General features: G+C 43.6%; 4 protein-coding genes across 4 annotated transcripts; 1 reads left to right on the top strand and 3 right to left on the bottom strand.

Annotated features, from left to right (window-relative positions):
• polr2c (RNA polymerase II subunit C) lies at nt 1-2,757 on the bottom strand. The gene is made up of 9 exons (XM_070972089.1): nt 2,583-2,757; nt 2,258-2,307; nt 1,942-2,010; nt 1,787-1,839; nt 1,511-1,639; nt 1,377-1,428; nt 1,060-1,228; nt 883-957; nt 1-586 (listed from the first exon to the last, which is right to left on the bottom strand). The coding sequence occupies exons 1-9, from the start codon at nt 2,666-2,668 to the stop codon at nt 442-444; spliced, it is 828 nt and encodes a 275-aa protein (XP_070828190.1). The 5' UTR covers nt 2,669-2,757; the 3' UTR covers nt 1-441.
• A 209-nt stretch (nt 2,758-2,966) lies between these two features.
• Nucleotides 2,967-9,491, bottom strand: coq9 (coenzyme Q9 homolog (S. cerevisiae)). Its single transcript, XM_070973023.1, has 9 exons — nt 9,405-9,491; nt 7,395-7,632; nt 7,129-7,264; nt 6,103-6,245; nt 5,792-5,876; nt 5,454-5,558; nt 4,111-4,266; nt 3,699-3,752; nt 2,967-3,505 (listed from the first exon to the last, which is right to left on the bottom strand). The coding sequence occupies exons 1-9, from the start codon at nt 9,460-9,462 to the stop codon at nt 3,470-3,472; spliced, it is 1,011 nt and encodes a 336-aa protein (XP_070829124.1). The 5' UTR covers nt 9,463-9,491; the 3' UTR covers nt 2,967-3,469.
• A 278-nt stretch (nt 9,492-9,769) lies between these two features.
• On the top strand, nt 9,770-15,103 carry ciapin1 (cytokine induced apoptosis inhibitor 1). Its single transcript, XM_070972537.1, has 9 exons — nt 9,770-9,894; nt 11,769-11,931; nt 12,161-12,304; nt 12,646-12,725; nt 12,890-13,058; nt 13,217-13,293; nt 13,544-13,665; nt 13,835-13,916; nt 14,370-15,103. Exons 2-9 carry the CDS (start codon nt 11,775-11,777, stop codon nt 14,478-14,480), a joined length of 942 nt encoding a protein of 313 aa, XP_070828638.1. The 5' UTR covers nt 9,770-9,894; nt 11,769-11,774; the 3' UTR covers nt 14,481-15,103.
• prmt7 (protein arginine methyltransferase 7) lies at nt 15,073-23,344 on the bottom strand. The gene is made up of 17 exons (XM_070972536.1): nt 23,107-23,344; nt 22,667-22,703; nt 22,175-22,324; nt 21,359-21,467; nt 20,977-21,089; nt 20,661-20,890; nt 20,387-20,567; nt 20,180-20,307; nt 19,387-19,525; nt 19,220-19,303; nt 19,088-19,135; nt 18,874-18,963; nt 18,470-18,631; nt 16,885-16,959; nt 16,514-16,674; nt 16,105-16,201; nt 15,073-15,988 (listed from the first exon to the last, which is right to left on the bottom strand). Exons 1-17 carry the CDS (start codon nt 23,199-23,201, stop codon nt 15,830-15,832), a joined length of 2,058 nt encoding a protein of 685 aa, XP_070828637.1. The 5' UTR covers nt 23,202-23,344; the 3' UTR covers nt 15,073-15,829.
• Nucleotides 23,345-23,504: the final 160 nt, after the last annotated feature.

The raw sequence follows: 23,504 nt of genomic DNA, 5'->3' as shown, positions 1-23,504 counted from the left end.
TGCCTCATAACAGATTTATTTTTAAAAAAATCACATTTAACAAAATAAGTGTTACACTGCCGACAACAAAACTACATGTGCGTCATTCTGACACAAACTTTGCATTGGACGTTTTAGCAAACACAGTTTATGTTACAGTCACTGCTGATGTTGAAATACATCTCCAGATGAGGAAGAATCAGTTTCCCATCATTGTAATTTTGTACATGGGGGTCTCAGAATAATGTGTGAGCATTTTAATGATGAAACATTTTTCTATCTCAACCCAAAAGAGTATTCCTATTGGCTCAAATTTCAAAAAGCTCCAAGAATCACTGTACACAGATCCAAGGCCAGTACCCAGAGAGGATACACCTGTGCCATGTGACCTGAACACTGATCCTCAATCAGCCCATCACAAAGCTGTGTAAATGCAGGTCCTGCTCCACGAGGGAGTTGCCCTCAGTTGATGGTGAGCACGTCGCTCTGGATCTCGTGGCTCAGCTGAGTCTGCAGGTCGCTCAGCTTCTTCTTGAGGACAGCCAGTGCTGACATGACGATGGTTTCTGGTCGCAGAGAGCCGCAGGACTCCACGTTGTAATAGAACCTGTACAGGAAAGATGTCACAGATGAGCTGCTGGATTTCTGACACCTGTAATCTACTGTACACTATATCAAACAGAGACATATTTGTCTTCCAACAAATGTTCTGACAAACCCCCCCCCAAAAAACTTCTATTTGGCACCATATTATTAGACTATATTCAACCTCCTGATTATGTTTATGGAGTTTATTATAAGAGAGTACTGACTACAGATTTACTACACAGTGGTCCAACACCACAACACAGATACAACATGTTCCCTCCATCAACTCAAGCATGAGGAGGACTCTTTCCTCACCTTTCTGGCTTTCCATTGGGGTCATACGGAGCCTGAACCTCATCCTCCTCAATCTCTGAGTACTCACTCTTTGGCCTGTGAACCACAGTGACACAGCATGCCAATTCATCATTCAGCTCAATATTAGAGATTTAACATTCAGCCTTTATGATGGGTCATATCAAAATGAAAACGTACCACTCCTCAGGCCGTGGGTAGACAGTGTGCCTCAGTGCGTTGTCTGGGTCGTACTCGAAGGAAACCCCCGCCGTCGGGTTCCACTTGGCGTGCTCCTTACCGAAGCCTTTCTTGGCGTACGCCCTGAGCCGCAGTTCCTGACCTTTGCGAAGCTTCACCAGTAAAATGTCTGTGATGCGTCAGATGAAAGATGAGGAAGTGGAGAGAGTAAGGAAAAGGTAAATGTTTAAAATGTGGAATAAAATGATGGAAAGACAGGCGCCTGACAATAATATGGCTCAGGAAGAGACAAGGACCTTAGACAGCTTTAAGCTTACCATCCTGTTCAACATAGTCATTGGGATCATTGTCTCGACTCCTGGACGTCACCTGGAATAGCCCAATGAAAAGACTGTCAGCTTTTTCCTCTGCTTACCATCAAATGACTCCAACAAACAGAGAAAAGACTCACCGGGATGACTCTGGGGTTGTTGGACAGAAGGTCTCGGGAGGTGACATGACGCGTCTGGTCTTCAGTACATCGAACGTCCAGCGTCAGCTCGACAGAGCACTCTGGACAAAAGTCATCACAGGTACAGTCCTGCAGGAGGAGCAGATACAGACATTTTCTACAAACAGATTTAGCCTTAACTGGTATTTCTGCACCAGCGGTAGTCCACTACTGATGGTGCTGCATTTAAGGGTCACTGGGCTACTTCACTGATGACTGATATGGCAGTATACGTACCCTTGAATACTGCATTTTGTCCACGATGTCATCACTTGTAAGAGGTATGAGACCTGACGACACAAGAACCATCAGCAGCTTTTACAAGTATCACATTTCTCTGGTAACACTGCAACAATACGTCAGATTGCTATGATAAACACTGCGATACACACCAACTCTGTGAGCAACGAACTCATCATGCAGGACTGATGAATTGGCATCAATCTGGATCCAGTCAATAGCTGCAGGAAAATGAGTGCAAGTTCAAGTTAGTCATTCAGAGTGTTTGTGGCATGTTTCTGAAAGTATTACGGACTACATTTTCCAAGGCTGCAGTGTTACTGATGCAGCCAACAGCAGTGCTTCTCCTACTGCTTGCTAACTTACATCAATCTGGACTATTAATAGATCAAAATACTGTTTCATATGAGCAGACTGAGTTCAAATGACTGCACCACACATCTGTAGTCAAACAAAAAGTGACTGTACCTATAGTGGCAACTTCTGACATGAAGACACGGCGGATGGAGTTTGCAACCCTGAAAAGAAGAAGACGAATATATTCAGAGGTGAAGGTTGTGGTAAATACAAGAAATTACATTTAGCAAACCATTAATGTTACTGAGCGGGAAACATCATTGACCCCGCGTCCACCACTTACGGTATTTATCTTCCACATAAACACAGTAGCTTTATTATTTCAGTGCGCAGTACCCGAGTGTAGCTACTTCCCAACAGTTTGGTGCTGACAAGAATAATGGCTGCTCTCAGCCTCACACACTGTCTTTCACCGGACAGATAAATGAATACTCACGCCAAGTCAGTGTTTTCAATGACAAACTTGACATTTTCGTCTGTCAGTTCTGTGATCTTCACCGTCGGTTGGTTAGCATACGGCATTTCTGGAATTAAAGAAGCCTAAATACAACGTTGTAAAAGCGTCCACACACACTTCCACGGCTGCTCCGGCTTCAAGGCCTCCCGGAATTATTTACCACCCGCTGATTGGCCAGAAGATGTTATTCCGATTGATGATTGGTCTCAATGAGGCGCGGGGGCGGGCCTTTATTTAATATCCGGGTCAGAAACGGCGAGAAATAGCTTTTCAAAGTAAAAGTGGCCACTTTTTTTTTTTCAGAATAATGAATAAATGATTCTGACTGCACGTTTGTTTGTAGAAAAATGACACAATAACAGTAAAATGAAGAAGTTTATGCTTTATTGCCACAGAATACTTTTCAGCACTAAATCAAACATTTGACATAGTGATATCTTTAAACTGCAGAATTCTACTCACTAGACTTGTTTGCCTGCATTCATCAGCTGTAGTGGATGACTTGACTTATCATATAATGAAAAAACAAGCAAACATGTTCAATATACAACAACTATTTTATTGGAATCCAACAACAAAATTATAGATCTCTGTGTCCTTTTATACATAGGGAAATAATGATCTGAGCAGGAGAGTGAAATCTTGGACAGTGAAACAAAACAAGACAAAGTCACTGGTCCTGCAGGTGCACACAAAGGGAGACCTATGGCTTGGGATAAATTGCTATCTCTTGCTGAGCAAAAGCCATAGCCCAGTGCTTCCAAACTCATAAAGTTAACCAGAAATAAGAGCAACATGAAAATTGATCTTCAGTTCATGAAACAGGCCAGACGGTCAGGATCAGTGTGAGTGAGAGACGTTTTACATCATCGCCTCTGATTCATTCCTGTCAGGTTCTTCAGCTGCAAAACACAAGACGAACACCGGCCACATTTCTATCAGTACATTTAATTTACATGTCCTGTTTAAACAATCCAATTGTTTCATCACCACCAGGAAATTACGAGCACATGTTATTGAATGACGTATATATTTTAAAAGGGAGGGAGGGTAAGAAGACAGCGTATAAATGATAAACGTGATGCAAAGACTTACTGTTACAGCAGCTCCCATGAGGCCCTGCACCACTGCTTCACCAGTCGACTGCACCTACAGAACAAAGTGGAACAAACAACTTAGAACATATAATGAAGGAATTAGGCCAAAGGTCAACTAAATTCAGGATAACACCGGAGTCTGCCATGTTTCACTTCCTTCATTATGCTGAACTTGTGTTGTATGCATCAAAGCATCCTCATCTTTCAGTCTTAAGTTATCTTTTGCACATGACCCCATGTTCAAGCAATACAGGTTGTGTTGTGAGAGGACAATGACATTTTCTTAGGACGCTCGATCTGAAGTCAGCTATGCAGTTATTCCACTGAAGTAGGTGTATCAAAAGCAACTCTTGACTGCTTTTATCTGTCCACCCCTTTGTTAAACTCTTTAATGCTGCGGTGCACTCTACCTGTTTGGCAGTGGTGCCCATCTTGACTACATCCTGAATGCGATTGTCAAGGAAGTTCCAGGTATCCTGGAAGTCTGGAGAGGAATCCTGAACCATCACCAGCTCTGTGGTGTTATAGATGCCCGTCAGTGCTGCCCGTTTGGTGTACCAGTTCATCTACAAAAGAAAGGGGTGGTACGGAGAGTTCATATGGTCGACTTTAGGCGATGTTATTTCAACCTCAATAGGTTACATTTACAGAAAAATGCTCCGAAAATGCGCAACAGCAACAAAAATAAAAGAGAAAAAATATACAAATTACATGTCAAACCAAACAGGTTAGCCTATTACTTTTATTATATCAAGGTGGAAATGCTAGTGTTTTTATAATCATGTTTCTAGTGTATATTCCATTTTTCTGTTATTCTTCTCTCTTGTCCCACTGATGCACTTATCACATCTTTAGCTGAAAAACTCAAAACTTTTAAAATTAAATGCAGCTCTCTCTGACGTTTGTAGCTTCAGATGTCATCACTCATGTGGTACTATTCATTTGATGTGAGCCATGAATTCAAACTGTCCGTTACGGGAGTGAAACAAGCTTTGAGAGCTTGTTTTGCTATCGTCTGCTGATCTCTAGTGAACCTGCACCATTATGGCAGTCAACATTATGAGGAAGTGCGTGTTAAGAGATGCAATAGTAAGACACAGAAACCCAAAACATTTGCGCTGTGTTAAATATCTGTGACTATTTTTTCTATCACCTTTCCCCTTAAAATATGGCAGAAAGCAGGATTAATGTTCAGATTAAAATATGGCAATCAATTGCATATTAAAGTTGATATCACACTGACTGTCTGACAACCATTTCTGTAAAAGAAGCAAGATCAGGTTTGTAAGTGATAACGGGTGAGGCTGAGGTGAAAAGGACTTTCTATTATTTCCCAATATGAAGACAATTTAGAGTGCATTATCATGCTTAAACCATGGCATCTTACCAAGTCAGTAAGTATATAGCTTAACCCCTAGTAGTTTAAAATCATGACTATTTTGCCCTGGTTACTTGCAGCCTAACATAAGCAGTGAGGCGGTAAGGATTTAGAGCAAACATTTAGATTAAGACATGACTAAGCTTTTGACTGGAGCTATGATGAGACATACATACATTTTTAAGGGCACCCGCCAGCTTATCAGTAAGAAGTCCTTTCTATAGCCATGGTGTAAGCAGGACACAATCAGGTGTTGGTGGGGGGAGTAACCTGGGAGGTGGCAGGCCTGATATTGTGGGGGTGATGATGAAAGGGGGACAGGAAGGTATGATCAGGAGTGGAAGGAGGGGATCGAGGGTGATAGGATCCACTCACGTCTGTGGATCGGTCTCCGGCGTAGTACCACATGTCGTCCACCAGGGTGGAGAGGTGCTTCAGACTGTCTGGGATGTTGTGAGGAAGGAGGAGGATGCTCATTGCCTGAGAACACGAACACACACACACACACACACACACACACACACACACACACACACACACACACACACACACACACACACACACACACACACACACACACACACACACACACACACACACACAGATCAAATGTAGTTCCTGCTTCCATCCTAACGTCTGTCAGTAAAGACAATAAACAGATGAAGGGAGACACAGGGGTCAACTGTTCCACGCGCTCATCATGCACACTTTACCTGTGGCCATGACTCAATGTAGGGGATGTACATCCTCAGTCTGGTCTCTACGGCATCTCTCAGAAAGTCAGCAGTCTTCTTTCGTCTGCAACACAGACGTCAAAGCAAAAAGCTGAAACCTGCTACATTTGGAGCTTGAACAGAGACTTTACAGCTCTTCAAAACAGCAGACTGTAAATGAGCAACTTCGGCTATTTGTAAGTGAAAAGGTAAACGCTTTTTTTAATGAAACACCTGAGGTTAAGGCTGTAAAAAGTTAACGAATTTGCATTTTAACAGTAGAACTTGACTGCAGGCATGTGTATACGTACTCAGCCTGGCCCAGCTGGACCTGCTTGTGTTCTTCAGCCAGGATTTCTATCAGCTGTGAGTTGCACTGAGCAATGAAGTGTAGGACCAAGTCTCCAGCTCCGTTACTGAACATACCAGCGGAAGCAGAGGACAGGCCCAGTGTCTGGTACCAACACACCAACAATAACAACAAAACAAACAGGCAATGCAACATTAGCCATTCTCAAATTAGCTAACTCGCTTAGTTTCTATTCTTAGTTGACTTTTAGTTGAAGTACTTTTGGGTATTTGTATGTCTTTATCAGAGACTGGACAATAGAAAGCTGACATAATATGAGGGTAGAGAGATGTGGGATGACTTGTACCAAAGGGTCCCCACCTGGAATCAAGCTGGGCACTTTGCAGTTCATGGCTGCGTCTGAAGGCCTTGGCCACCAGGGTGCCGTGCATGCTTCAACTGTAATCATTTTCATACACATTGCTTCTAATATGCTGCATCTACGTCACAGAGGATGTGAAAGAACATGATAACATCTAACTGTTACATCTCTGAAGTCGTCATGTATTGATTCTTATTATCCTTGACTACTGATACTGGTGATTTTACTGAGGGTTGTTCAAGGGTTAACATCTTTATAGACATGCTTCTGTTGTGTCTTAAAGCAATATTATATAGCTATTGCTGAGCAGCATCCACTGTCGTCACAAGTGACATTATGTAAAAACGGTCATTTTTGCGTAACAGTAGAACAAGAGAGGAGTAATATCTGTTGATACAGCAATACGTATCTCACGTTAATACCAGTCTCCATCAGCCACCATAAGCTACTGGTCATACCAGACCAAGTAAGGTTGGAGCAGCAAAAGCCCTGAGTGTGTTGAATTGACCAAGAGTGTGTTTTAATATTCATGAATTGAACCTTTCAGGCACCTATAGATAATAAAAGTGTGATAAAATAAAAGAATCTGACTAGTTCACTGCTTGTCACACTGTTTGAGTTAATAAAATCCTTTACATAAAACCTTTCATTTCAACAGCAGCTCACCTCAGCACCGGCCGCAATGGCTTCCATCGACCAGCCGTGCTGTGGGACGAACTCCAGAGCAGCGCTCAGGATTCGAGCCTGGAGTTGCTCCTCTGTTTCGTATTCCTCGCCCTGCTCTCCGCCCTGGTCCTGGTAACTTTCCTCAGGCAACACAAAAAGTTCAGTATCGATGAAGCACAGACAGAAAATGACATGAGTTGAGGTGAGCAATAGCTAACTGTGAACTTCAATATGTAGAAATCCTGTGAGGTGGGGTCTTGACTGACCTGGTGTTTGGCCTGGAAGCGTCCTCAGCCGCAGGGTCAGACGCTGAGTCTTCCTGGGAAGCTGCTGCTGTGCCCTGTTTGGCAGAGTGAGCCTGGTAGTGCTCATGGTAGGTTGTGGATGAGGAAGAGGAGGGGGGTTTGTCAGATTTGCCGTCATCCTGAAGCCTCGCTGCTGCACACTGGAAGCCTCGTCTCAGGCTGCTGCACTGCGGGTTTGTTGCTGTTGGTGCAGCCACCACTGTGGGGAGAAATATATTCAAGAGTTTGGCTGGGGGGTGAAGGTGACCAAAATACATAATGACATCTCCACATTTATATTAATCTTTTAGTTAAACAGTGTTTCAAGTTACTCACAAATGACTCAACAATTCTTAATTCAACTTCCATTATTAGAACAACATACACCTCCGTGTTGTCAGTTTGGACCAGTCTCGAATTACTAGAAGCTTGCAGGTCTTTGTCCTGCTGAAAGACCCATGATCTTCTACAGAGACCCCAAAATGGTCAAAATGCGCTCCAAAATGCCTGACCAAAATCCACAACGCCATTTCAAGGGTATCTAGCCAGTGCCAGAGGCAACTTAAGGCAACTTAACCATCTGCCTGTCTGACTGTATTTTTTGTTTGATTTTTTTCCCTTTCCGCAAACAGAAATGTGTTTTACCAAAAACCTTAAATGCATCCTTCCAAAAAGATTCTTCAGTTCTGCCAAAATTCAACAGCTGTTTTCGTTTGTTTATGTAAGTTTGAACCGTTGCACCCTGTGCGAGCCTGTCTGCCTGTTGCTTCAGGCTCTTTCTCCACCACTTACACAATCCTTCACTGTCATCTTTCATCAGCTTTCCTCTTGCAGCAACATGCCTCAAATTCTTGATTACTTTATGTGGATTTGATGCAGTGACACTAATGAAAAGGACTTTTAGCCTTGACGCTTTTTAATACAACCTTTGTGAGAATTTCAAAGTGGGATTCAATCATTCCCTATATAAATGTTGAATGATTTTGTATATCACACACACTGCATCCAAAAGAGAACATCTGCATACTACAACTTGTACCCCAGACCTTCTTCAGGCATGCAAGACAAAACTGTCTTGAATATGTAAAGCTTGTGAATATATTAATATAGAGTTTGCAGATTCTATTATGCTGATTTTTAGCTTTTTTAGTTACACTTAACAGTCTTGCTAGAGGACACAACATCACATCTCAGTCAGGTGAGCAGTGGACGCCTAACCCCTGCAAAAAAGTCACGTGAATAAACATTGCAGTGCCTGATATCCAGTTATTTCCTACAACTTCTAAGGGTGACAGTAAAATTGTGCTGTACATTGGTATGATTTCTGTGTGATGTGAGATCAGATTTAGATTTTTCCATCAGCCGTTTTGTTCCACTGCAAACCAAATGAATATGGTCAATGGTGACATAGAGCTTTTCTAGTCTTTCTGACCACATTTTACAGCATGAGCCAGCGTGGAGGTTGGCAGAACTGTGGGGATGTTAATCGTTTAACACTGACATTTAGAGGGCTATGATTTACGGTGGATCACACTGTCTGTGCCCCTGATTCAAGATAGCTTCTTCTGATTCAGCGCAAGAGACAAAACTTTGTTAGATTCAAACAAGAACCTCTAAGCTATATATAGCCGGTTTAAGTGATACAGAAAGTACAGCTTGTATAACCAGGCAGAAGACGCCCCCCAGCTGCAGGAACTTGTTTACCATGCAAAGTAAATTTAACTACTGAGGTCTAGAAAAACACAACACCATGTCAACCAACACTTGGCTGCCTAGTTATTTGCGTTCATAGCTACAGCCGTCATAATGTTGTCCCAGCTCTGTCCTCCGTGGTCACCTTCTGTGCCAAGTGACTTTGGCACGTTAGCTACCGTCAACACTGACTCGTGACCACTTCGTGCGACAAATAACCGAAATAATGGACAGTGTAGGAATAATTTACCAGGCTGTCCATTATTACGCGAAACAAAGACAACAACACAGCTGCCTTACCGCTGCCCAGCCCCCGGAGTGCCCTTCCAGCACGCAGACCTCTCAGCAGCGCCGCCATGTTCAGCTGCACTGGAGGCGGTTTTAGACACAGCTACGTCACTTTAGTGCGACTCAAATGTGACACTCAAGCTAACTAAGCTAACAAAATTAGTCTAGAACACCTAGTCCAGAATACCTGGAGAACCCCCTCCAAGAAAATAAATAGAATAAAATAAAATAATAAAAAAAAAAACAATAAAAAACCCTCCTAGAATCCGTCCACACCACTGATTTGTACCAGTGTGAATACATTTGTACATTTGTACCAATGACGTTATCCAGACTGAAGGGGGCAGCAATACTGCGTTTGGACTGGCAAACCAAAGAAGAAGACGGCGAAGAAGACGAAGAAGAAGAAGCCCGGCAGACAGTCAGCTCCTCACTTCAACTGTTGTCTTAGTGCAGTAGCTAGTTTAACCAACGCAAGCCGTTAAGAATAATCATACAAAACGTGAGTATATTTTTATTCGTTGCTAGCCGTGTACCGGACTCTCCCGGCTTTAACAACGTGCTTATGAACTTGATAAGCACCGTTGTTTCCTGCGTCACGCTGTTTGCTTTATGTAACGCTCACCTTTGCTTTTCACCTGTGTCCACAAACAAGCTAATCTTTTAACTAGTAGTTAGTCATGTTAACCCCCTGATAGTTTGAAAGTAAAGCTGAAATAAATAGTCGTATTTGTTGATTATGTATTAACATTATAGAGGAATGACTTGGGCTAGAAGGAGTAGAGAGAAGCTTCTAGACCAGTCCACCGTTTTCACATGTAAATATCATTCTTTTTTTTCTTTTTTTTTGTGAAAATGTTTAAACACTACTAATTATTACAATGGGGTAGCTGTTAGCTGCGCACGACTAGCTGTGCTGTTGTTATGACAGCAAAATAATAGTCTCAAGGTCATATCATTTTTTTTATTCTGGTTTTATGGAGACATTTTTAGCCAAAACGGGCTATCATAATCGTGACCGTTAACAGCTAGCAGCTAACAGCTAAAAAAGTGAGGACACTGTAAAATGCGAGTAGAAACGGAATGGGATGATGTGCAAAAAAATGCAACTTCGTATGTAGTTGAAATGGAGAAATGTCATTTTTTATGAAAATTATATCCTTATTTGGAATTTGATGGCAGCAACACATTTCAAAAAAGTTGGGACAGGAGTTTGCCACTCTTTTGCATCACCTCTGCTTTCTCACAAAACTTGGAAACTGAGGACCAACTGCAGTCATTTAGAAAGTGGAATGTTTTCTCGTTCTTGCCTGATGTATAAATTGCCTGATTGTCATTTTTTACGTTTCATAATGCGACATTTTCATTGGGTGAACAGTTGGGACTGCAGGCAGGCCAGTTTAGCACCCGGACTGTTATGCTACTCACGCCATGCTGTTGTAATGTGTGCAGAGTGTTGTTTAGCATTGTCTTGCTGAAATAAGCAAGGCCTTCTTGAAAAATACGTCATCTACTTGGCAGCATATGTTGCTCCAAAATCTGTATATATCGTTCAGCATTAATGGTGCCTTCACAAATGTACTGGTAACCATGTGCACTAATGCCCCCATACCTTCACCGATGTTGGCTTTTGAACTGTGCATGGATAACAAAAGAGTTTCAAATTTTGACTCATCAGACCTCATCAGACAACAGTTTTCCACTTTGCCTCAGTCCATCCTAAATGAGCTCAGGACCAGAGAGGGAAGCAGCATTTCTGGATCTGGTTTATGTCTTTGTATAGTAGTTTCAGCTTGTATTTGTGGATGTGTGTGTTCCTGAGCTCATGCAGTGATGTCCACTAAAGAATCGTGTCTGTTTTCAGTGCAGTGACATCTGAGGGCCTGAAGATCACAGCTATCCAACACTGGTTTTCAGCCTTGTCTCTTGCATTCAAAGATTTCTTCAGATTCTCTGAATCTTTTAATGATGTTACTGGAGACAATGAAATCCCCAAATTCTTTGCAATTTGACATTGAGAAACATTATTCGTAGATCAGTCTGTCACAGAGTTGTGCACACCTCCCCAGCTTTACTTCCGAAATACTCTGCCTCTCTGGCAGGCTCTTTTTATACCAAATCATATCACAAACCTGTTGCCAGTTAACATAATTCACTGTAAAATGTTCCACCAGGTGTTTCATTTTAGCGTTTTGCAACTTTTCTGTTTTTTGAAACTTGTTGCAATCAAACTCTAAATGAGGATATGATTTAAAAATGATATGTTGTCTTTGTGCTATTGTTAATGAAATATGGGGTTTCAGTGTTTTCTGCAAATCATCACATTTAGTTCCTGTTTACATTTTTCACAGCAATAACAACTTCCTTTTTCTCCAGGAAGTCATGGCAGACCTTGGAATCAAAGCAGGGGACAAGGTGCTGTTGGTATGGGCTCAGCCTTCAGCACCAGCAGCCCTGAAACAGTATGCAGAGGAGCTGGGTGCCATTGTTGGTGCAGACGGAAAAGTATCGGTGGAGAACATGGAGAGATTATTGCTATGTGAGTGACATTCACCTGATTTTAATTTACACTGGGCAAGACCTCTATGTAAAAAAACGCTTGCTTTATTCGACTGAATCACAAAGTATGGCTGAGAAGTGTGTTTATCACCATGGTAGAAGTGACAAGTGAGTTCTGCATCATTATCTGTGACAGTCATTATACTGACGAAGGAATGAATCGAATGTCAGGAGTGACTTGATCCTCTGCCCTCCTCCCCTCTTCTCAGCCTCCCATTCAGCGTCCACCTTTGACTGCGTGCTCTCTTGCCTTCTGGCTGACAACTCCTCCGTCCACAGTTTGGAGACTCTTGCAGAATTAGTCAGAGTGCTCAAACCTGGCGGGAAGCTAGTTCTAGATGAAGCAGTTACAGGTGAGAGAGAGAAGTTTTGGTCTAAACTATTTTACATGAATGAGGGCTGAAAATGATGCCTTTTATGGTACAATGATATGCACTTTTATTTTGAAGTGATAAAAGGACAGATTTTTTTAACTTTATGTCTTCTGAGATTGAGTTAACTTATGTTACTATAATAGCACTAGAAATGCTACAGAGCATTGCTTTTAATCTGGACAAAATCCTCTTGAATCCTCTCCTAAATCTTTATATAATTTATTTCATTTGTCTTTATCCACCAGGTCACTGTGCTGCAGTGATAAGGTTGGCGCACTGATTGTGTTACAGTGTGTGACGTGTTTGTTTCGGTGTTCCAGGAACTGAGACGCAGAGTGTGAGGACTGCCGAGAAGCTGATGTCCGCTCTGAAGATGTCGGGTTTCATGTCAGTGACCGAGGTGAGTGAGCATGAAAAACCTAAGACAAGCCTGTGTGGAAGAATATGAGGAACATAATCACGTGGTCAGCCGCATCCATTAAATCTTACTTGAATATGGGTAAACTTCTGCACCAGTTAAATCCTTTTTTGGTTCTTCGGCCCTCTCTCTTTCTCCCCATCCAGGTCAATAAATCAGAACTGAGTCCCGAGGGATTGAGCTGCCTCAGGACTGCCACTGGTTACCAAGGAAACACTCTGTCTCGAGTCCGCATATCCGCATCCAAGCCCAACTTTGAGGTGGGATCATCCACCCAGATTAAACTGTCATTCGGGAAAAAGACGCCCAAGCCAGGTAAGTTTCCAAAAGCAGTTTTCTTGTTTGCACATTATTGTCCACAGCTGTTTGTCTGTTCGTGCATTTTTGGATGCAGGTTAGATGAAATGCTGTTGAATCATCTAGTTTGTTGAAGTTCATGCAAAGCTAATGTTTGCAAACATCTGTGGCTTCAGCAGAGAAACCTGCTCTTGATCCCAACACTGTCAAAATGTGGATGCTGTCGGCCAACGACATGGATGATGATGATGTGGTGAGTTATGGATTTTGTATCTTTCTCTGTCCTAATATAGAGACTCATTAAACACAGCGTGGGCAGCTCGGGAAGGAGGAACGCGTATACTCTTGACCCGCAGCGTAACACCTGACATACAGTATTGCAGTCATACGTATTCAGAGCCACAGAGAAGTCTTGCTTTAGGACATTTGGACTTTCATGCACGTGTCTCTCTACGCTCTGTTCACTGTGTCTCTCTTGTCCCGTCTCTTCTGCTGCTCTCTAGGATCTGGTGGACTCTGATGCTCTGCTTGATGAAGATGACTTGAAGAGACCCGACCCAGCTTCTCTTAAAGCGCCCACCTGTGGAGAGGGAGCCGGCAAGAAGAAGAAAGCCTGCAAGAACTGGTGAGGTCATCGCACAAATGTTTTTAAGCCATAGACCATAGCATCGCACATCAGGGGCTCTCTGGATTGCAGCTGTAACAGAAGGAGCTGGGCTGTCAAAATAATACTTATTGTAGATATTTCTGTTATCGCATTTAAACATGATTCAATATGTTGTGTGTTTGTGCAGCACGTGTGGTCTTGCTGATGAGCTGGAGCAGGAGAGTAAAGGAAATAAAAAGACTGACCTACCGAAATCTGCCTGCGGAAGTGTGAGTATATTTTGATTGTTGTAAACTGCCTGAAGCATCCACTTTTAACAGTTTGTAGCTTCTTTACAGCAGCATCCATATTTAAAGCATTGTAGACCACAAGCTCATTGGTTGTGCTCATATTGATCTTCAGGTGATGAAGCTCTCTATCAGTCCTCTGTCCTCCTCTGTAGAAATAGTCTCTAAGTGAAGACAGCATGTTTCTACCTGGAAATGATTCACTGGAATCATACATTTCAGTATAGTGATAACTTACATTTCACCAAAAAGACACTTAATACCTTTTATACCTTCATCACGAGTCTGGGCAGACATGGAGGTGAACTGAAACTTGACTGGCTGGTGGAGGCCTACGACCACGAGGCTGTAATTCTATCATCTCTCCTATCATCGTAACATGATAACACCGTGAAGGAGCAATGATTTAATGATTTTCATTTCTATTCCTGGCAGTGTTACCTTGGTGATGCGTTCCGATGTGCCAGCTGTCCGTACATGGGGGTGCCAGCGTTCAAACCGGGAGAGAAGATTGTGCTGGACAACAAGACGCTTACAGATGCTTGAAATACTAGGTTTCACACATCCTACTGCTCATGATTCAAAAGATTACATTCCTTGTTTTCCATCCACAGAGACATGATCCCCTCTGCCTAAGCACTGCATTGAAAGCTGCTTTTTCACTGGCGTCATTGCAGATATGATGGGGATTTCTGCCTGTCTACTCAGTAACATGGCTTCTGTTTGATGGGTTTTATAGTTTGAAATCACCCCGAGCATCATCTCGTTTCTGATGTCATGATTGTGTCGTCCTCGTGTAGCAGAAATAGGGAGTCATGTTGGCTTGAGAGTTTGAGAGTTTAGCAATGCAGGTTTGAAAGTGAGCAAGAGTGAAACTTGAATGAAGTTTTAAAAAGTGACTGCTGTGTGAGAATTACCTTGAGGGTTTCAAGGAAACATTTAAAATAACTGAAGTGCATGTGTTTGTTCTTTTCATTTGAAGTTCTAGTTACACCCCACCGCTGACATAAGGCTCACCAGTACAATTTAGGCATAGAGGTCCATACACACAGTGTATAAACTGTCCAATTCAAGCTTATTTATGTATATACAGGCAAACAGTTTCCAAATGAAACATGTTTTGTTTGTGTTTTATTTTAATACAATAAACTAAAGCCACACTTGTTATAGCATCCCATTTATTTCACTGCATACATCAGCACTTCACAAACGACAATGAGCACTTCTCAGTCAACGCAAAACGTGTCCAACATGAAGTCTTTGAAATAATCTGAGATAGGAAGAGCTCAGCAGTGATGTCACCGCCCCGCTCGTCCCTGCAGCCTGTTCTTCAAAGAAATCTTCCTTCATGGAAACTTGATGAAGATACCAAACACTGGACGACCAATATAAAACTTTAAAAAACACTTCTGTAACAACACATTTGGCTTTGTTAGACGGCTGACCCGTTAATTCACAAAAGCTGTTGGTCACATTTGGTACACAATAGACTTCAGATTCTTAGCTGTGGTGACCCCGAGAGGTTAGTTAAAAACATACCATTTTGCATCCCTAATATCGCTGAACATCCATTAGTCAGGCAGTCGCATCCGCTGTTGATGCGATTATTTATTGTAGAATTGCTTCGTAGGGATCCATTAATATGAATTAGAATAATTAGTTATTGGTAACATTCTGGTGGTTATGTGGTGGACATTTTTGTGCTCCACGCTCTTAAAAAAATTGTATTCTTGTCAGTTTTGGTGATATAACGGACACATTGTTTTGCAGCTTCAGTCACAACAAGAAAACCAGACTGCTTGCACCACAGAAGTTAAATATGCATCCAAAACGGCCAAAATGCGAATAATGACGAGGTAAAAGCATCAAAAGTCTGTTCTTCGGATTGCTCCGCATCACTGAGACTCGACGCTGAAGTCCATCTTAATGTCTCCTGAACTGGGATCAAAGGTGAAGCTGTAAGACACGGCGGCTCTGCCGTCACCCGAGCTCTCCCACGGTGACCTGAGAAAATACACTCCCTGCTTCCTGTGTCGACTCCACTCACACTCCCCCTGCAAGGAAGGCACAGCAAATCTCAGAAAAGCAGCTATTTGACATTTGTTGACTGCTGCTGTTTGCTCTCTTGAGGGTACAAAGACGATCAATACGTTAAGGAGAGGCTACAGACCTGCTCACTGATTGGTCCGATCAGACCTGCACTGACAGTGATGTCATCAGTTAGGCGATATTCCATCCACAATGCGACACCGTGGCATCGACCAATCCTGAAACAGACATTTAAACAGACTGTTTAACAACACGGCAAGCAGAACATGTGAAGGGGGAGTTCAGTCCAAAGGGTCAGGGTTACCTTAACCCTACCCAATTCAAAGCACGACTTCATAGAGCTCTTCTTCACTTTGTTTCTACATGCCGAAACGCCGCAGTGATCTGACTGTTTAAAACTCATCGGTCAGTTGAGGAGGTATTTGAAAGTTAATTGTTAAGAACTGTATACCTCAGAATAAACTAGATTTTCTATGTTGGTAGGTGGTTCTCTGATCTCATACTGACAGAATAAAAAAAAAAAAAAAAACCTTATGAGAGGCAGCAAGCCCTGACTGCTGATTGGCTTCTGAGGGAGACACTGTGTGAAGTCAAAGGTCATGACGGCCGTGGACTGGGTCAGAGCACGGCACGGGTACTCCCAGAGAGGGTGGGGCTCCGCCTCACGCGACTCCTGGAAATCCAGAGATGTCTGAACAAAAGATGTAGTGAGATATTAGGAAAAAAAAAAGAAGTATTAAATTAAGATGCGTGAGTTTGGAAACATGGGAAAGTCACAGATTTAACTTAAATACATTAAAATTAACGTAGCTCTTCATCTTCTGTTAGGAATTTTCTTTTATGGAAACATGATTCAGTTCCCTGGAGATGAAACAAGAGGTAAAAGCTGATAAAGTTTCACCTGGACCATTTCATCCATGGGTGTGACATCGAAGCCCTCACATGTTCCACACGGGGCTCGTATCCTCCACAAATCCTGACCAACAAGGAAAAGAGAAATCAACAGCGACTTACCTTTAATAATTGTTACTCTGCCATACTGTTCCAAAATGTAACTCTATTCAGAACTTTGCATTAAGGATGTTAAAATGATACCCTGAATGAAATACACTGCTCAAAAAAAAAAAAAAAAAAAAGCCAATCAATGTCGGTGCTGGGCTGTGAGCACAGGTCCCAGGAGAGGACACTGGGCCCTCATGCCTCCCTCATGGTGTCTGTTTCTGACAGTTTGGTCTGGAGGTCATTTTGTAGGGCTCTGGCATTACTCCTCCTGTTCCTCCTCACACAGAGGAGCAGATACTGGTCTTGGCGATGGCCATGGCGAGCTCTCCATGTGTAATGGCCGGTCTCCTTGTATCTCCTCCACGCTCTTGAGACTGTGCTGGGAGGCACAGCAAACCTTCTTGCGTATGGATGCGTCATCCTGGAGGAGCTGGACGACCTCTGCTGCCTGACTGGGCTGCAGGTGCCGCCTCAGCCTACCAGTAATGACAAGGACACTAACAGAACTCAAAACTAGAGAAGAATCACCCTACGTTTACACGTAGCAGGGTATTTTGGAAAACGGATATTTTAGCCCCTCCGTTTTCAGAAATAACATCGTGCACACAACATCGTTTTCAAAAATGCTGCCGTTTACATGAACCTGGATAAATACGCTGTCGAGCGTCATCATAACTATGCCAAAACTATGGGTGCGAGTGCAAACACAGGTCGCTCACATGACGTTAAGTATCTTCAGTCGCATGTTGTGACGTTCCGGAACCTAAAACGCCGTTTAACCCAGTTTACACGCCGACACATAACTGGCATTCTCAGAAATCTCCACTTTGGCCAGAGTTTTTAAAAATGATCGTTTTCCGTGAAAAAAACTCTGTTTGCGTGTAAACGAGAGGTCAAACTGCATGAAAACATATGCGTAAGTATAAACGAAAGCTCAGTCAGGAGCAAAAACAACAGAACAATTGTCTGCGGCCACCACATGCAGACCCATTCCCTTTGCGAGCACCTGTTGTCACTTTGATTTGCACCACAGCAGGTGGAACTGAGTCACAATCAATTGTGCTTCCTACATGGACAGATTGATATCCCTGAAGTTTAACTGACTTGGTGCTATACTGTGACGAAGTGTTCCCTTTCCATTGTTCTGAGCAGTGTATGTTTGAAATACAGCAAAAAACAACAATGTATGCTCCTCAACGCTTTCCTTTTAAGTAATTGTTGTATATGTTGTATATTTCTTATTTGTTGTATATTTCTGATTTACATAGTATTAATATTCTGTTTCTTAATATTGCCTTTATATATATATTTATTCCTTCTTGTTCTTTCTCTCTTTTTTATTCTAATCTGTAATTCTATTTTGTGTGGAGCACTGTACAAAAAACAATTTCCCCTCGGCGATCAATAAAGGAATGCTGATTCTGATTCTGATTCTGATAATTGAAACACACGTATATGTATGAAAACACTCCCATCTGTCTCACCTGGAACTCTACAGCCACCATGTGAAGCGTGGCAGAGCAGGGCAGGATGGTGGCGCTGGGCTGGAGAAGGCCCGCCAGGGCGGTCCGACAGTACCAGAAGAACAGGGAGTGCCAGGGCAACAGGCTGGTGCTGAAGTACGGTTCACTCATCAGCACTGAGAGCTGTACAACGTTAAAGCAGTATTAGCGGTCTTGGCCAGTTGGTGGAAGGAGAACAGCTTGTAAACACTAATAATACTAATAACACATACAGTTTGTTTAATTTGAACAATGATTGTATCAATTATTGATGTTCTAATTGTCTCAAGTCTTTAAAATGTGCTTTCCAACTTTGCCAACACCTAATCAGAAAAGGCAGGGTGGCAGACAGCAGTGCACGTCACTGACGTCTTGGTCCAAAGTACCTGTTCCCCTCCTAGATCATTAGTGGTCAGCTGTTCAGGCCTGATCTCCAGCAGCTCAACAGCTCCTTTCATCGAGTTGGCTTCCAGCATCTGCAGAGGAAAATGTGTATCATCAGCACTCCTTTAAATGTTGTTTTGATAAACCTAAGACGGTGAAAACATCAAAGATCATCGGACATTTCTCAAGCATACATTTAATAATTCTCTAATTTACCTGCTCAATAACCTGTTTGGACATTCTGGAGGTTTCCAAACTGTACACCTGAGCAGAGGCCAAGAGAACAAAAAGACAAGTCAGTAACAGTGTGATGGCGTTTGGTTTGGACACACGGTCAAAGCGGAGTACCTTTTTTGCTCCAAGCATGTGAGCAAACACAGGAAGCAGACTTCCATCGCTGACGTCCAGACACACGCTGTCCTCCCTCAGAACCTGAAGTCAACACAGCCAGTAATCAGATTACAGTCACACGCATTCATTCGCTGACAGTCAGAGGCTGGCCGGCCATCACTCACACTGCGCAGCGCGCTGACGTAGCTCTCTGTACGCCGCCTGTCGTTGAGCTCGCCGAAGCGAGGCCGAGTCCAGACCAGGTGAGCCTGGCACGTACAGCACGGCCGAGAGAGACGAGCGTCAGTCTGCGGGTCCTGTTGGCTGAGGACATCAACGCACAACAGTGAGAACGTTTATGCTTTGTGGTGCCGCAATAAGACGCTGACACCAGAACTGTCTGTGTTTATGGCATTAACACTGATCTTTATTCAGCTCAGATCAGAGTATTTTTATGTTCTAAGGAAGATTTCCTTTTCCTCCTCAGGTTGGACTTCCACACTTACTAGGAGTTTTGTGATTTGATAAGTGATTTCAGGAATAAAGCAAGGCAAACATGTTCTTCCCACCAATCTAAACACACTTGTGTTTGGACGGACTGAATCACTGCAAAGGCCATTTAACGCCACATCTTAATGCCAGGATCAGACAGCACTGTATTTTCCTCTCTTGCGATGGTCACTGCGACAGATGAGGTGATCATAGAGTCACACACTCTTGCCATGACTTGGCAGACAGACACGGCAGACCACACATCAGACCTGACAGCGCTCATTTTCAGTCCTGATGCCCTGAGTCATGCCATCACTGGGCCTATATTACCATATGTAGCCTGATCCCATATCCTAAATGTCAATGCAATGGCAGGTGGAAGGAGGAATATGTGATACAAGAGCTTGGAGAGCTTGTCCCACTGGGTTTCCAAACCCAGTATTGCAGTTTCTGTGAATACAGAGTACACTGTCTCTGAGTGGTTACCTGTGAGACCGCAGCCTGTACCACAGACTGTAGTCATCATGGCAGACAGTGAGACTCAGCTCCTCTCCTTCTGTGACCTGCCTCTCCACAGACAGGAAGTAGACACTCTGCATCCAGTGGTCCCGCCACTGAAACACACCACAGAGATCAGCAGGGGCCGATGGGAGCCGAACACAGACCATCATTACATCGTGTCCTATAACTCACCGGAGCCATCTTTGGCTGTGGGTACGTCCAGCTGGGAGCCATGGTGCACACAATGCTTCCGCTGGGGTCCATGTCGAGGTCCCACCACGACAGGACGACCTGGGCTCGACCTCCAGACTGAGCCACAAACTGGGAGGAGTGGGACTGGAACGCGCTGCTTACTGGCTTGCTGAAATCCACACTGAGAGGGAGGGAAGGAGGGAGTGCAGTGGGAGGGTGAGCAAGAACGTGCAAAACCGATGTCACTGGAGGAGAACGTGTTCCTCACTCATACCTGAACATGGTGCAGAGGGGGCCCAGCGGGGTGAAGCTGAGAGGAGACACCTGGCTCAGCTGAATGTCACACACCGAATGAGCTCCAGCACAGCGGCTCACGTCAGGCGGCGGGACCAGGCGGGCCCCCTCCACCTCCACCGGCTGCAGCTGAGCCCAGCTCCACAGCAGCTCCGACTCAACCAGCTGGGCGTAGACAGTGGCCCGGTGAGGAACGGCCTCGCAGCCCTCCTGGAGACGGATCAGACCACCAGCTGGGATTATATTACATATATTCATGCTGCATGCAAACAGGTTCCATATAAATACACACACACCTGGACCAGATTCTGGTGAGCATGTTCATAGCTGGGCAGGGCTCCTTCACCTATCAGCTCTGTATCAAACAGCTCTGTGATCAGAACATTGGCCTTCATTTGCATATCTCCATCTGTGTTCAATAACAAACACAACACACAATCTCATCAGCACAGACACAGGAACACACGTCACGCTCTTCCCTCAGGACACCAGTCTGCCTGCAGCGTCCACCAATCAGCTGACACCTATATTCATACAGTACAGCTGTGTGTGTGTGTGTGTGTGTGTGTGTGTGTGTGTGTGTGTGTGTGTGTGTGTGTGTGTGTGTGTGTGTGTGTGTGTGTGTGTGTGTGTGTGTGTGTGTGTGTGTGTGTGTGTGTGTGTGTGTGACTCTCTGACCTGGCCCCACAGTGACATCAGTGGAGTGTCTGTTAATAATCTTGATCTTTTCAGAGAAGCCGTTCTTCTCCACAATGCACTGTGCCGCCTCGGCCATGGGCTTAAAAACCTGCGGACACACAAAGGAAACGGAGACGACGCCTGAAGCTGCATCACTTCTGCGGTTTGAGATTGACGGGCGTTTACAGTGACGAGACAGAAAAGTCCTCCAGGGAGAACAACGATGCCTGTTAGTGCTGAGACGATTGGCTGATTGATCCATTGGCCACAAGTAGATCGACAGAATCGATTTGACGATTTCATCCAGAACAATTCTGATAATTTAACTAATTTATCAAGGAAAAAAACAGCTCTAACGTCCAATCATGTCACAGTGAACATCCAACATACTAAAAACATAAGTGGAATTTTTGTGCAGCATGTAATTAAGACACAGATTGCCACCAACAATGTACAGGTGTGTTTACAGTGTGGGACAAAATACTCCAAAATACTAAAAATGTTAACAAAACACCCAAAGCACTGAGAGTACATTACTTAAAGAGCATCAAGGAAGTCCCCATCTCCTTTAACAACATCTAAATTCTGTCGTTGTACAAACCAAAGAGTAACTTAAAACCACCTGAAAATCTACTTTTTCTGACCTCCACTGGTTTAACTTGATGACATCCCTATTGGGTGTTACTGGTGCAACAGAGAGAGGTGAAACAGGCCTGAAACTTTCAACCACAAAGGTCAATAAACCACCGCTTTTCAGCCTGGTGTTGAGTTACCAAGTTGCTCTTTAAAGAGGAGAAGCAGGAGGAGCATCTCTACCTCCACAGCATAGCAGAAGTCGGCTCCGGCAGTGACGGCCATCATGGACAGGAGGCCTGTTCCCGTCCCGATGTCCAGGACGATGACCTTCTCGCCACGAGCCTTTACTCTGGCTACGGCTGCCCGGATGCCCTGGTAGTACTTCACATTCTGGAGGTGGAAAGCGCATCAGCGGCGTCAGTGCTGGAGAAGAGCGAGGCCGCTCCACTGAGACATTCAAGTCAGTTTGCTGTCTAATCAATGATGTTTTCTCCTTCAAACACTTCACAGCCTTTTAATTTACTTCAGAAAGATTCTTATGCATGTGCAGATTTTTGCTAAATACACATTAACACAGAAGGCACCCTGTCATACAACAGCCACATAATATTTCATCAGATGCTTTTTCTTTGACACAACCACATCACCACAGAAAACGGAGCTGCGTTAGGCACACAGGCCACATCAGACTGCTCAGGAAGCGTTTCAGCAGAGGTGGATGTCCGCACTCACCCTGTCATGGTCATGAAGCATATCAGCATAACAGGACCTGAAAGATAAACATGATCACAGGACAACAGATTCGGATGGACGAATGGTGGAGTGGCTCTCAGAAATGTTTCTTCATGTAAAGAAAAATGACAAGAGATTTTTTTAAAACTCCAAAAACATTCACACATGTATAGCAGCGTATTAGTTTGAATGAACTTGTCAGGACGCAGCGTGCCACACATTAAAATATCAAAATAAAGTTGGCTTGCTTGTCGACAAACGTACACACTCTGTGGATAATAAAGTAATGTTTTTTTATGGAGTTTTAACCACAACTCTTCCCTTCGGCATACATGACTTGACAACTTAAAGACAACAACAACAACAACAACAACAACAACAAGGCAACGTGAAACCGAGCGCAGCCTCTCCCCACGCTGCGATGCTAGGCTCGGAGCTACCTGGCTATCTCCTGGTGGTAGTCGTACTCCTCACTCTCCTCCACCCAGTCTATGGCTCCCGTGCTCGGGTTGGCTCTCCCACAGAAGGTCTTCATCTCTGCCACCACTGCTCCAGCACTCCGCTAACTACAAGCTGTTTTCACTGGAATATTCCACACAAGTCTGACAGTAAACCTGGTTACAGAAGCAGCGTTGCCTCTACGGAAGCGGCCATCTTTGCCGGCGACGTCACCAACTCCTTGAATCACGTGACTAGCATTTTTTTTTTTTAAATCTTACTGATTTTTTGCCTTTATTAAACAGAAACAAAGTGAACATAACCCAATGCACTTTTTTGATTTTTGTCAAGTACAATAGCAACAGTATGAATATCATGAACTGTATATGGATGCTTTTTA

Source organism: Chaetodon trifascialis, chromosome 10 (assembly GCF_039877785.1).
Source record: "Chaetodon trifascialis isolate fChaTrf1 chromosome 10, fChaTrf1.hap1, whole genome shotgun sequence".
NCBI lineage: Eukaryota > Metazoa > Chordata > Actinopteri > Chaetodontiformes > Chaetodontidae > Chaetodon > Chaetodon trifascialis.
This window is presented reverse-complemented; position numbering and strand designations above follow the sequence as displayed.